Source organism: Diospyros lotus, chromosome 6 (assembly GCF_014633365.1).
Source record: "Diospyros lotus cultivar Yz01 chromosome 6, ASM1463336v1, whole genome shotgun sequence".
Lineage (NCBI taxonomy): Eukaryota > Viridiplantae > Streptophyta > Magnoliopsida > Ericales > Ebenaceae > Diospyros > Diospyros lotus.
Genome location: NC_068343.1, coordinates 10,049,113 through 10,062,929, shown reverse-complemented (window position 1 = coordinate 10,062,929; position 13,817 = coordinate 10,049,113). Strand labels below are relative to the sequence as shown.

The 13,817-nt window shown below is 35.1% G+C and overlaps 2 protein-coding genes across 2 annotated transcripts; one reads left to right on the top strand and one right to left on the bottom strand.

Moving 5' to 3' along the window:
- Positions 1–8,125: 8,125 nt before the first annotated feature.
- LOC127804181 (pentatricopeptide repeat-containing protein At5g44230-like) lies at positions 8,126–11,521 on the top strand. The gene is made up of 2 exons (XM_052340976.1): positions 8,126–10,491; positions 11,025–11,521. The coding sequence occupies exon 1, from the start codon at positions 8,283–8,285 to the stop codon at positions 10,245–10,247; it is 1,965 nt and encodes a 654-aa protein (XP_052196936.1). The 5' UTR covers positions 8,126–8,282; the 3' UTR covers positions 10,248–10,491; positions 11,025–11,521.
- Positions 11,522–12,079: 558 nt separating this feature from the next.
- On the bottom strand, positions 12,080–13,084 carry LOC127804184 (dehydrin Rab18-like). Its single transcript, XM_052340979.1, has 2 exons — positions 12,677–13,084; positions 12,080–12,582 (listed from the first exon to the last, which is right to left on the bottom strand). Exons 1-2 carry the CDS (start codon positions 12,965–12,967, stop codon positions 12,379–12,381), a joined length of 495 nt encoding a protein of 164 aa, XP_052196939.1. The 5' UTR covers positions 12,968–13,084; the 3' UTR covers positions 12,080–12,378.
- Positions 13,085–13,817: the final 733 nt, after the last annotated feature.

Below are 13,817 nucleotides of genomic sequence, written 5' to 3'. Positions count from 1 at the left end.
ACAATATAAATTTTTTTATCATTTTTTTAATATTTTTTGAGGTTATTTAATTATTCTTGAAAAAATTATCACGTGACCTCTTATTTTATCTTTTACAGATAATTTTATCCGCCCCCATTTCAGGTAATTTTATAAGACATTTTATAAATAAACTTAAATTACAATTCTAACCTTACATAAAACCTCACCTTGAAATATCATTCATGTTCGTTTTCTTTTATTTTATTTTCAATTGTTGTTTACTATTTATCTTCACCCATCCACAAAAGTAGCAGAGAAAAATTGTTTATCTTCCTTTCATCTTCATCCTTCCACGGAAATAACACAGGAAGGTAGATTTTCTTCACCTTTTTTCTTTTCTTTTCTTCTCTTTGCTGCTTATGTCGCCTCTATCACAATCTTCTTCTATTTTCTGTAAATCTTCTTCTCTACTTCATTGTATACTGTTACGATTCTACAATCTTCTTATATTTTGTGTAAATCTTATTCTCTACTTCATTGTATGATGTTATGATTCCGCAATCTTCTTCTATTTTCTGTAAATCTTTTTCTCTACTTCATTATATGCTGTTAGCCTGTTACGTTCCTAGAATCTTGTATATGTGTGTGTGTGTTTTCTGTTTACACTGTTGAAAATAATGTGTGGATTCTTAAATTGCTGATTCTCTGAACTCAACTGCTTTACTGAGCCAAATAACGTGTAATAAACACTGCCTAGTTCATACTGATTTTAGTGGATATCCAAACTTCTATTGAAATATTTATCTTGTAAATTCTGTGGCTGTTAAAAATTTGGTGGCCGAAAAATTTAAAAATACAATCTTGTTCTTTATCTAGAATAGAACTTTTCTCTCCATCTGTTGTAGCCAACTTTCTTGGGCTGTTTGTGTCAAGTTGTCTCATTCTCTTAACTTCTAAAATTTGCTTTGGAGTTATTAGCATTGCAGTTCATCCTGTTCATTTAATTATCAATTCTGTTGGACTTGGTGATTAGATTGAACTAGCGCTGGTAGGATTAGTTCCATATTTGTGTGTGTGCTTGCTACTTAGGATCAAGATGAAAGAACTAGTCCTCTCTCTTAAATCTGATTAAACAAGTGACCAAATCTGTTTAATCTAATCAATTGTAAGAAAGATGTAGTAATTTTATGATAGAACTAGTCCTGCCTCTTATTATCATAAACTCTAAAATTTAGCTATCGAGCGTTGATTGTTTGCTCTAGTCATTTTGTCCAATTCAATTTAGGTATTCGTTTTTGCATTTAAACATCAATCTGCATATACATAACATGTACACAGTGATTGATCAAAGCGCATTCTAGCATCATTAGTAAATTATGCTTATATTCAATTTCCATATGCTAACTGAATTTTGAAGGTAGAATATATAGAACCTGAAGCAAGTTTGTTTTGGTTATGACATGATACACTTCAGGAAAATGTAACTTTTCCATGGTCCTTGTTGTCTGTCTATCTTCATCTTCTAGGACATGCATGCACCATAAAATGTAATAGTTTGAGAGAAAGAGTGTATGCGTGGGGTTGTGCAATAGTCATTTATCGTTTCAATCTTTCAACTTTCTGGATGGAATAAGCTCTTTTTGAATATTCAACCTCGAAAGGGACAAGACTATGTCTTTCCACACTGATCCTGTGAGAACAACATTTATATTTCTTTGATACATTCAATTAGAAATTTCCTGATTATCAAGTTCTTTTGTCTTCATATTGAATGAGTATGTTTACACATCACTAAAGATTTTCTTCTAGAAAATGATCAGAATTGTCCCTGATTATCAAGCTGTCTTGCTATTGCATGCATAAGTGAGTTTACAAATCAATTAAAATATTCTTCTAGAAAAGAGTTTTTGCTTTTATTTTGTTTTTTTGTCATTTTATTTTGTAGTGAGCATTCTAGAAAGTGACTGGAGTGATGAACTTCCTATACCAGCTTTTTTCCCTTTCTCCTTGGCTAATTTTATTATAGTGATCCATAAATGGAATAGGATCATCAAGTCTTAGGGATCCATAAATGAAGTAGAAACCCAAGATAAGGCCTTCCTCTCTTGATACACTCAAATCATTTTTGGTTTGCCAAAAGTGTTGACAAGAAACCAGTTCTGAATAGAGTAACATGGGCAACCTTAATGATCTTGAAGATCAGGAATACAAAATCTTATTGTGCAGCTGATTTCAATAGTATTATAATTTTTCTACTTTCTTTAGATGTCTTATTTTTAAGTTATTTATTTTTCTTTAGTTTTTCCTGTAATTTTGTATGGTGATACCTAGATAATATGCATATTCATGCACTTTGTTGTTTCTACTGAACTTAGCATTTCATCATAGCACTTTGACACTTTCCCATATTAGTTGTTCTTGCATTTTTTTTTTTTTTCACTGATAACTGTGGATTTATGTCAATTTAACACTAGGTTTTATGAACATGGCTTCTTGTGTTTCCACTTATCCTACTTCCCTGTTAGATAGATTTCTTTGCAATGATTCTCTATTGGGCTCTATCACACAACTTTTCCCTTCTAGTGAAAGTTTCTTCATCCTTATGATGGAAACAATGATTACAAGAAGCCTACACGTATGATATTTATCTATCTCAATCAAACATGACAAACATACTAAAATAACCAACACAGAAGAGTCCAAAAATTGAGGTTGTGCCTTTCTGAAGCATTACTCTAGCTGCTAACTTGTAGGGTATAAATTTTCATCATCACATAGGACATATACATTTTGCAAAAACAAATAATAGAGCATCTAATTTTTATTAACATTCCCAATCCACAATGTGACATCTTTTTTACTATTTGATTGTTCAAGAATAATCATTTATGTGTTGAAAAATAATGTTCTCATGGCCAGAAATTCTTATTTATTTATTTTATTTGTAGTCATAATGGATAATGTGGATCTTGAGGAGTTTGACGTTGAATGGGACGAGGACTCTTGGGACATTGATGATGATCTTGGGGGATTCTTTGGCTGATAATTGTAATATGTTGGTTGTTTAGATCTATAGCAAGTGTTGTTATAGCTATTGCAAAAGTATCCGAACTTAACTTGGATGAACCTACCTCTAGTAAGGTAGGAAATCCTAATAGATGTCTAATTTACATCAAAATGAGGTCACAGGTGGAACAACTTAACAAGTTGCTCCATAATGACATAACTGCATATGCATTATAAGAATGGATATGAGAACTTTTGGTCTATTATGTAATTTGTTGAGGCATGTTGGTTTAAAAGAAACTAGGTTCGTCAAAATAGAAGAGGTTGTGGCTATTTTTCTCAATATATTTGTGCACATTGTATGAAAAATAGATAACAAAGCACTGATTTGGACTAGATCAGGGCAAACCATTAGTAAGGTTTTTTCATCAAGTTTTGTTCGCCATCTTAAAATTTTATTCAATGATGATTGTGGATCCTGAACCAATATCAACAAACAGCTAGATGACACCTATATTAATACCTTGAAAGTTTTTTAAGATAAACCTTTATAGTAATTTTGAATTAGCTTTGATGTTACACATTAATAATATATTAATGTTAAAACATTTGCATTTCGTATAGGTTGTTCAGGTATGCTAGACGACACCTATATTAAAGTAACAATATCTGAAGATAAAAAGACTCGTTACAGAAATAGAAAATGGGAAATTTCTACCAATATGCTTGGAAGTTGATAGATTTGACAAGTTTGTGTACGTTTAACCAGGATGAGAAGGTTCAACAGCTGACAGTAGGGTTTTGGGAGATGTAATAACAAAACCTAATGGCTTCAAAGTTCCAACTGATAAATTGCGTAAAAACTTATCTTTAGATTTTGTTAGTTATAGATATTTAACTAATTAATTAATTTTTTAACATTTACAGGAAAATAGTATTTAGTTGATCACTTAGGAACCTTCGGAAGTAGACATCCTCCTCCTTCAAATCACGAGGAGTACTTTAATTGGAGACATTTCCAAGCACGTAGTGTAGTTGAGAGAGCTTTTGGTAGTTTAAAGACTCGTTCAAAAATATTAGGCTATGACTCTTACTACTCTACCGAAATAATTAGCAAAATTATTATTTCTTGTTGTATTTTACAAAATTCATTTATACAAAATTTCATTTATAAAGAGATGGAAACATTAGTTGATGAATATGCAGAGGATAACTATAATGATTAGAATGCTGACATTGATGATAGTGTAAATGTTGTTGAACCAATCGTAGAGTGGACAACATGAGGGTTGCATAAGCCCCATCAAATGTGGAATGAGTACACAATTAGGCAGAATTGATTGATTTTTATGTTGTTTGATGAATTATGTATTGTGTGACATGTAGAATTGAACAATTTTTTTTTTATGTGTACTATGCAAATGTGGAGTGTTTTGTAATGAACTATAGAATTGATTTTTTTTTTTTTTGTAAGTGTTGTTATTTGCGAATTGTAGAATTAAATTATGCATATACTAAAAAAACTCATTGTTCTTATAATTTTATATTTGTCATATCTAAATTTTTGACTTGTTTGTAATATAATTTATTTGTTTTTATCTTTATGCATTTTTTAACTATAAAATTTATAGACATTTCTTTAATCATTGTTTTAAATAGAGATGGAAAGCATAGATAACTTAAGCAATTTTAAAGAAAAAATGTAAGAAAATCTAGAGATACTTCTCATACTAATGATGATGGAGAAGGTAGTAGGTCTAAGAGGTTGTGGAGGGTAGATGAAGAATGAGCTTTGTTGAATTTGTTAAAGGAGTTAAATCAAAATCCTAAGTTCAAGCATGATAACCAGTGGAAATGTGGTTACTTGGTTGAACTACAGGTTAGGTTGAAAGCCCTTTTCCCCGATACAGACTTGAAAGCTGTGCCATATATCACTTCAAAGATAGATACATGGAAGATGTTCTATAATTGCCTTCAAACTTTGATGAATAACACTAGATTTGGCTGGAATGACAGACTTAAGATGATTGAGTGTGACAGTGAAGAGGTATGGGCTGAGTTTGAAAAGGTAATGGTTAATTTATTGAATTTTATTTTACTAATTTTGTTATTATTTATTTGATTTAAAAAAAATTCATATTGGTGACAAATATTTAATTTTAAATTTGCAGAAAGACAAATATGTGAAATATATAAGAGGTAAATCTATGCTGTACTATGATGAGTGGTTGGAAATTTGGGGAAAAGATAGAGCCACTGGAGAGTATGCCTAGTAACCTATTGAAATACTCAAAGACTTGAACAAACATCAAGAACAACAACCAAGGAAATGAGGAGGTTAATAATCTCGAGGAGCAATGAGAGAAAGCTGCATCAACTAAGACTATCCCTAATTCCAACAAGAGTGGGAGTAAGAAGAAGAGGAAGATGGAGTATATAGCTCTTTAGATGAGCTTTCAATTGTCAATGATTCTATTAACAAGCACTTAGAGAGAATGGAGAAAAGTTTGTACTCAATTGGTGACAAATAATGAAAGAGATCGCAGTAGAAGGAAGAATTAGCCAAATTTCTGAATGTTGTCCCATTTGCAAATATAAATGAGAGGTTCATGGTCGCTAGTGAAATTGAAAGAAAGCCATAGTTACTTGATCATTTCTACATTATTGCTCTTATTGTAATGATTAATATGATTAACTATGTCCTTAGTTATTTGTAATAGGATTGGGATGATAACTGTTTGGTAAATGCACATAATGGCTATTTTGGTTTATTGTTAAACATTGAATTGGGATATTAACTATTTAGTAAAGACATGTAATAACTATTTTGGTTTATTGTTAAATATTAAATTTTTAATATAGAAATTTATTTTATATTTCTATTTTATTTGTCTATTGTTGATTTTATTACATTATTATAATAAAGTATGATATTTATTCTTGAAATAACTTATTGTTGATGTTAATAAACAATTTTGAATGAATTTGATAATAGAGATATTTTAGTAAAAGAACTTGTATCTTGGTATTTATCATTTGTATTAACAAATACATGGAAAAAAAAAAATACAGTTATCAGTAAATTTCAAAAAATTTCATAAATAGTTTAATAGAAATATTAGAATATTTTTCTGTCTTATCTTAATCATTCCATATCTTGATTCGAAAAGCATTTCATGCTTACCTTGATACTATCTTATCTTGCTCATTATATAATTGAATTGTATATTCTATTTTAAAATCTTTACTCTATCAATTTTGTTGGAATAAAAACTGAACTCAATACTCATACAATCTTTCAACTAAAACAAAATTGAATAGGTTGGTATATAAAAATAAATTGAGTAAGTCTGATAAATTATTTAGTTTTAATTTTAATAATTTTATTAATTATTAGAGAAGAAATATCAAATTAAATTTGAATTACTTCTACTAGGGTAATGAATTAATGATAGAAAGTAAGATTGATCACCAGTGTTGTATTGGGGTTTCGATCTTGAGATTTGTATTTCTAGATAGATTTTTTGGGAATTACACATGCAAGAGAGTAAGGTAAGGCTGGATCCCTTGATATGATCTCCAATACTCAAATTAATAATAAAACTTAGAAAGAAGAATATAAAGCTTATAGTATGATGATTTTACCCATAGATATTCTTCTTTGATATAGATGAAAAGAGGTGAAATATTCGGGATTAAGCTCAAGATGATTGGTATTTGAGATCTCCTCTAGGATTTTTGAGATTAACTCTTATCAAATAACAAATCTGTAATTTGAATTTAAATGAGAATAGATCCATTAAATTTGACTTGAGTCCCTTTTGATTGAGATTTGGATTACTCCTTTCAATTTGGGTTTGAGCCAATGGAAATGCCACTCATGATCATCACTTTATAGCGTGATTCTTAGATATGTGATGATATTGGATTGACCTACTTGAAGATGTATTTTTGTCATTTTATTGTGCTTATATTATACACTAAGTAAGAATAAAATGTGATATTCTTAAAAAAAATCTTAAAATTTGAGCTATTTAGAGAGGTTATCCTAATTTAAAGATGAAGTGTTTAATGACTTTGTCATTGAACTCTAATAAAAGTATTGTTGGTCTCAAAGATATATCTAACTGAATGGATGATGTGAAAATTTAAACTTGATCCTTCGTAGTTGAAATCAAGACTTATTCTTTTATTTAGTGCAAAAATAATTTGAAGATGAAAAATGAGTGAATGTATGAGCCAATTCAAACATTAAATGCTTGGGGGATTGTGCTATCTGATATGTTATTTAAATTTAAAATTATTCACCAAAGCGACACATTGCGAGACTCAATAGCTACCTAATTATTTATTTTTTACATTAGTATTTTTTTACAACAACAACCTATGTTATATGGAAACGATTTAGAGTAGCTGTTTTGTCATTTTAAAAATATTTTTTATTTTTATTCTGAATCTGTTACGAGTATTTTTTGAACCGTCTTGGCTATTGACTGGACTGTTGCAGGCTGAGAATAGTCCAATAATTGGGCCCAACCTCTCAAAGCCCAATGGATCTAAGGTTGAAAACATTTCAGCGAGGTCACATAATTGTTAAAGCGCGAGCTCTGACCACCATAACAAGCGAGCTCTAGGCGATGACTCTAGCTTGTTAACCGACCCGATCAGCTCGTAAAAAGAACCATAAAGCATGATAACCGGGGATAATATCCACCTGTCTTATCCATGGTAAATCAGGTCCCAGATGATACAAAACTTTTTCTCTCGATTTTATGAAGATAATAAGGACACATTATCTCCCACGATGTGGCCTACCATTTTGAATTTTGTGTAAATTGCAAACACCCCCACACTATAAATAGGAAGTCAAAAATCATTATAAAGAGAACAACAGGAAAAATACATACTGTTACTCTGTCAAAATGATTAAAGAGCAATCGTGGACTAAACATCATTATGACCAAATTACGTAAAAATTCTTGCGTATTGTCTGATTGATTGTGCCATTACTTTCTTTCCCTCGTGCTCGGGATCATTCTATCAATATGGATCGACGAATCATATTTATGTTTTTTTTTTTTTTAAATATCTGTTTTTCTATTTTTATTTCGTATCAAAAATATTTTTTATTTTTATTTCTGTCTAACCTAAACAACAAGACGAACCGAGGCCAAACAAGAGTTTTCCGAGGTTCGTTTAACGGTCATGTAGGAACGATTTTTGGCGCGGATGTCTCCGCTTTGCTCGACCATGCCGCCGATGCGAGGTCCTTTCTCTTGATCTGCTGGGCACCGAAGAGAAGAAGAGGTTGTGTGATGGTTGCTCTGTCCCGAACCTTCTGCACGATAAGGCCTTCAACTCTCATCCCGAAACACTTGTTTCGCCAAGAAGCGCCAGAACCAGACCGACCCTTCGTTCCTTTCTCTCAACTCCAGCAAAGAAAGCTCTTGGAATCGCGGCTTGTTTCTGTTCTTCACGACTGCAATGACCTCCACCAAATCAAACAAGTGCACGGCCGCGTTATCCGCAAGGGCCTCGACCAGTGCTGCTTCGTGCTCACCAAGTTCATTCGCATGCTCACCAAGGTTGGTGCTCCAATGGACTCCTACCCACGGCTGGCCTTCGAGCAGGTGAAACAACCGAACCCATTTCTCTGGACAGCGCTGATTCGCGGTTACTCTCTTCAAGGACCCCTTAATGAGTCTATTCTTTTGTATAATTTTATGAGAAGAGATGGGATTGTTCCTGTGTCGTTTACTTTTTCTGCCCTTCTCAAGGCTTGTACCACTGCACTGGATATTGATATGGGTAGGCAAATACACGCCCAGACGATAACGATTGGTGGGTTTGCTTCGGATTTGTATGTTGGTAATACCATGATTGATATGTACGTTAAATGTGGTTTTCTGGATTGCGGGCGTCGGGTGTTCGACGAAATGTCTGAAAGGGATGTGATTTCTTGGACGCCATTGATTGTTGCGTATGCGAAGCAAGGAGATATGGACTCTGCGGCTGGATTGTTTGATGGAATGCCTGTGAAGGACATGGTGGCATGGACGGCAATGGTTTCTGGTTTTGCCCAAAATGCTAGGCCGAGGGAGGCATTAAATTTCTTTGAGAGGATGCAAGGCGCTGGTATTGAGACAGATGAAGTCACATTGGTTGGTGTCATTTCGGCCTGTGCGCAGCTGGGAGCAACTAAATATGCCAATTGGGTCCGGGATGTTGCTGAGAGATCTGGATTTAGGCCTACAAGTAATGTTGTGGTAGGATCTGCATTGATAGATATGTACTCGAAGTGTGGGATTGTAGAGGATGCATATAAGGTGTTTGAGAGGATGACAGAAAGGAATGTCTTCTCGTATAGTTCAATGATTGTCGGGTTTGCAATGCATGGTTGTGCCAATGCTGCAATCCAATTGTTTGAAGAGATGGTGAAGACAGAAACTAAACCAAACAGGGTTACGTTTATAGGGGTACTAACAGCATGTAGCCATGCAGGTATGGTGGAATATGGCAGGCGCTTGTTTACCAGGATGGAAAAATCTTATGGTATAACTCCTTCTGCAGATCACTATGCTTGCATGGTTGATCTCCTTGGCCGAGCTGGACGTTTAGAAGAAGCCCTTGAGCTTATTAGGAGTATGCCAATGGATCCCCATGGGGGGGTGTGGGGAGCACTACTTGGAGCTTGTCGCATTCATGGGAATCCTGATCTTGCTGAAATTGCTGCTGCCCATCTATTTAAGCTAGAACCTAATGGTATCGGAAACTACCTCTTGCTTTCTAATATATATGCCATAGCAGGAAGATGGGATGATGTTTCAAAGGTAAGAAAGTTGACGAGGGCAAAGGGTTTGAAAAAGAATCCGGGATGCAGTTGGATTGAAGGAAATAATGGAGTAATTCATGAATTCTTTGCTGGTGACATGACCCATCCAAAGTCCAGGGAGATCAAGCAGGCATTGGAGGATCTTGTGGGCAGATTAAAACTTCATGGATACCAACCAAACTTGAGCTGTGTTCCTTATGATGTGAACGATGAAGAGAAGAAACAGATACTAATGAGTCATAGTGAGAAACTAGCTTTGGCTTTTGGGCTGCTGACTACAACTGCTGGCTGCACCATTAGGATTGTGAAGAATCTAAGAATCTGTGAGGATTGCCATTCTTTAATGTGTGGTGCATCCAATATCACAGGACGGCAGATTGTGGTTAGAGATAACATGAGATTTCACCATTTTCATGACGGGATCTGTTCTTGCCGTAATTTTTGGTGATTAGAGCTTGGGGCTATCGGATTTGTCTGAAAAAATATTCTATCCTGCAGCAGTCCTTACTGATTCATGCTAAATTTTAGTTACAGGAGCTATTTCTCGGAAAAGAACACGCCAATTTCTGAGCAAGCAAGATTTAAATTTACGAAGATCATTTTGATATTTCACTCTCTTTATTGTTCTGTTTTGGAGCTGATGAACTCCAGACTATACTTGATTTGAGTGTGTCAAGGTGAATTTCAATCAGGTAATCATGCTATACAGTTATATTTAGCCAGATTCATATATGGAACTTTAATATGGATTTTAGTACGGAATTAGTGTTATCAACATGATGGCGAAACATGTAACTTGCTTAACTACTGCACATTGTTCCGATCTGTATCGCCAAGGGCAGCTTTGATGTATGGATCATTTGTGACTTGTCCTGTATCCTTTGCATCTCCCTGCATAAATGAAGCAAAGATGAGAAATTGTAAAAATAAACAGTAGTAAGAATTTCCCAGTGGTGTTGAACTAGATCATGATTTTTTTTAATCTTCCTTTTTACATTTTTTGCTCCAAACTTCAATTCATCCACTCGCTTTAAAGGTGTGTATACCGATCATCTTCTCTTATATCCAAACCATCATAATCACAACTCTCACATTCTCTTAAATAGGTACGTATTACTATAATCTTGTTATATATAATCTCATTTTTTTATTTTATTTTTGTATGACTGGTCATCTACCATAATTCTATGTTGGAATTTGATTGTTGCTTGATGCAATGTTTCAGATACTTGCCGAAAGAGGGAAAAAGAAAACTATGGAAAAGGGGGTTAATCCTTAATGCAGTCCTGCAGTAGTTCTACAACTGATGATACCATATTTGCACCACAGTTTTCTTAGTTTTTGTTTGGGGTTGCGCCGCCCGGGGGGCGCGGGGTGTACAGGTCTTCTTACACAACAAACCATTCATTGGAAGCGCCCATTTGTCTTTTATTGCCTTCAATTTTGTATAGGTGGTTAATTGATTTAAGCACCTGTGTTTCTTTTATTCCCCAAAGCAAATAGAGATTTTCTCTTCATTTTCAATAATGGTAGTAGAAGGATCAAGTTAGAAAATAAGCCAATTCAATTTTGTATATGATTTTGGTCGCCCCCCCACCATTTACTGTGTTGGCCTATGATTGCCTCATTTTGTCATGTAATGCTCGTCACTAGCGTTAGCTAGCATTCATGAAAGATATCCATACCAATTTGTTGAAACATAATTTGATTATTTTCCTAAACATCATAGCATTACCGATACAGGTTTCTGCGGGTATAACTTCAAAGTCTTATTTCGCTGCTAATCGGTTTCCTAGGAGATTGGAAAGAAAAAGTTTCTGAGATGAGCTGCATCAAAACATACCGTACCCCTTTAATTCACGTATTTGTTTTATTGCCTAGAATTGAGGTATGTCCGATCATTCTTGCTCAGGACTCAAAAGAGCGCTATGCATTTAATAAATTTATGTTGCCATGATAATATCCTATCAAATTCTTTGATGATTGCCCTGATATATATAAGTAGCAAGTCTTTTCTCTTGGGAGCAAACAAATTTGGAATTTTTATTTTCTCTTCCGTTTCAATATCAGGAATTGAATTGTGAATAAACCTTTAAAGAAGAAAACAAATTATTCAAACTAGTGCGCAAAAATTGTCCTATGATTATAGCATCAAAAAGCCAAATGACCAGTGATGAGATTTGCAGTTTTCCCAGAGTTCAAATATTTAAAACTGTAAGAGCAGGGAAATTTTATATATATATATATGCGTGTGTGCACAATAAAAAAACCCACTGCATATAAGTCCTGAAAACGGGAGATATCTCATTAACATAAAAATATAAGAAGCGAACATACAATAGACGCGCAACCATAGGATCAAGCGAGGCCTTATTAAATACAAACAGACCGCTCTACATAGCATCCATCAGACATATACTACCGTTAATTATACTCTCGACTCAGAACGATTATTGCACTCTTAAAAAGGACTTCACTACTATTCCTCCCATAAACAAAGATTTACACACACAGTAGTGACAGTGCGTGAATTCTTCAATATTGGACAGGACAGTTTTAACTCATAATATATATAAAATCTAGGCGCGGTGGCCTGGTAGCTTCTCTTTGATCTTGTCCATCATTCCTTTCTTCTCGGCCTGCTCTCCGCCATAGCCACCAGCTCCCGGAGTCATCATGGTGGCAGTATTCTGGGACTGATCCGGGCGCCCGCCTGGTAGCTTCTCCCTGATCTTCTCCTTAATCCCTTTCTTCCTCCTCCCACCTTGTCCATCATCCTCCGACTGCAAAATCACAAACCATATAATCAATATCATCACATGCTAAAAACACTAGCGCACCACGTCTCATATAATCAATGAACAATTAGAGACTTACAGAGCTCGAACTTGAGCCGGAACGCCGGAGGCCATGCTGCCCCTGTTGCTGCTGCTGTTGGAGATGCTCCCCGCCGCCGTAACCCCCAGCTCCACCGGCGCCATATGCACCGGTGCCGCCAGTGTGCCCCATGCCGGTGCCGCCGGTGTGCCCCATGCCGGTGCCATAGGCCCCGGTTCCGCTGTGGCGTTCACCAACTGGGTTGCCATACTCGTCGGTTTGACGAATTGGGTTGCCGTACTCGTCGGTTTGGCGAGCTGCGTCGCCGTAACTATCTCCGTACTGTGCCATCTTCAGAAACCAAATCCAAAAACCGGCTAAAAATCAAGGAATTCCCCGCACTCTGAAGGGCAATGTGTCGATTTTTTGATGGTAGTGTGTTATTGGATGAGTTGATGATGGGAGGACAGGTCGTTTGGATTGGTATATATAGGCAACTAAGGGGAGGTGAATTGCATGGCACGGGAGGCATACGCGTGGGAGTGCCACGTGGGGGGTTCAGGTGTAGCTAGCGGAGGAGGACAGGTGTCCTTGTCGGCTTATTGGATAAGATACGTGTCTGTAATTTATCTCGTCGATCATCGCAGACTGCTGTGACTGATCGCCCCGTACGCGCGGCAGGGCGGGAGAGGATAATGATTTGACTCCTTCCTGCCGACGGGAAAAATGTCGGGTTTTGTTTAATGTTTCCCTTGAGCTTGAGCTTGAGCATGATCTTGCGCTTGAGATAATGCCGACAGCTCTCCGGATAAGGATCAACCATTGATTTTGATTTTTGATGATCGGACAATAGGAGTCGTAAAGTAGCGGGTTTTGGACTTCGGGAAACTTAATTGGAACGTTACTTCCTCGTCTTTCTCGATTTTTCTTTCATTTTTCTCTTTTTTATTTTTAAGAAAATGCAGTTGTCTTTATTTTTTTATCTTTATTTTTATTGAACAATATACTTAACTATTGGCATTTGATGAAATCATATAAAAGTGAAAATTACTAAATCTCTCATAGTACGCTACGCTCTAGTACTAATATCAATATAATAATCGATTTATATATATATATTATAGATGAAGATAAAATTCTAATGACTCCCCCACGGTAGAAAAATATATTACTACAAAATTGTGTACTAGAGAATAATAAG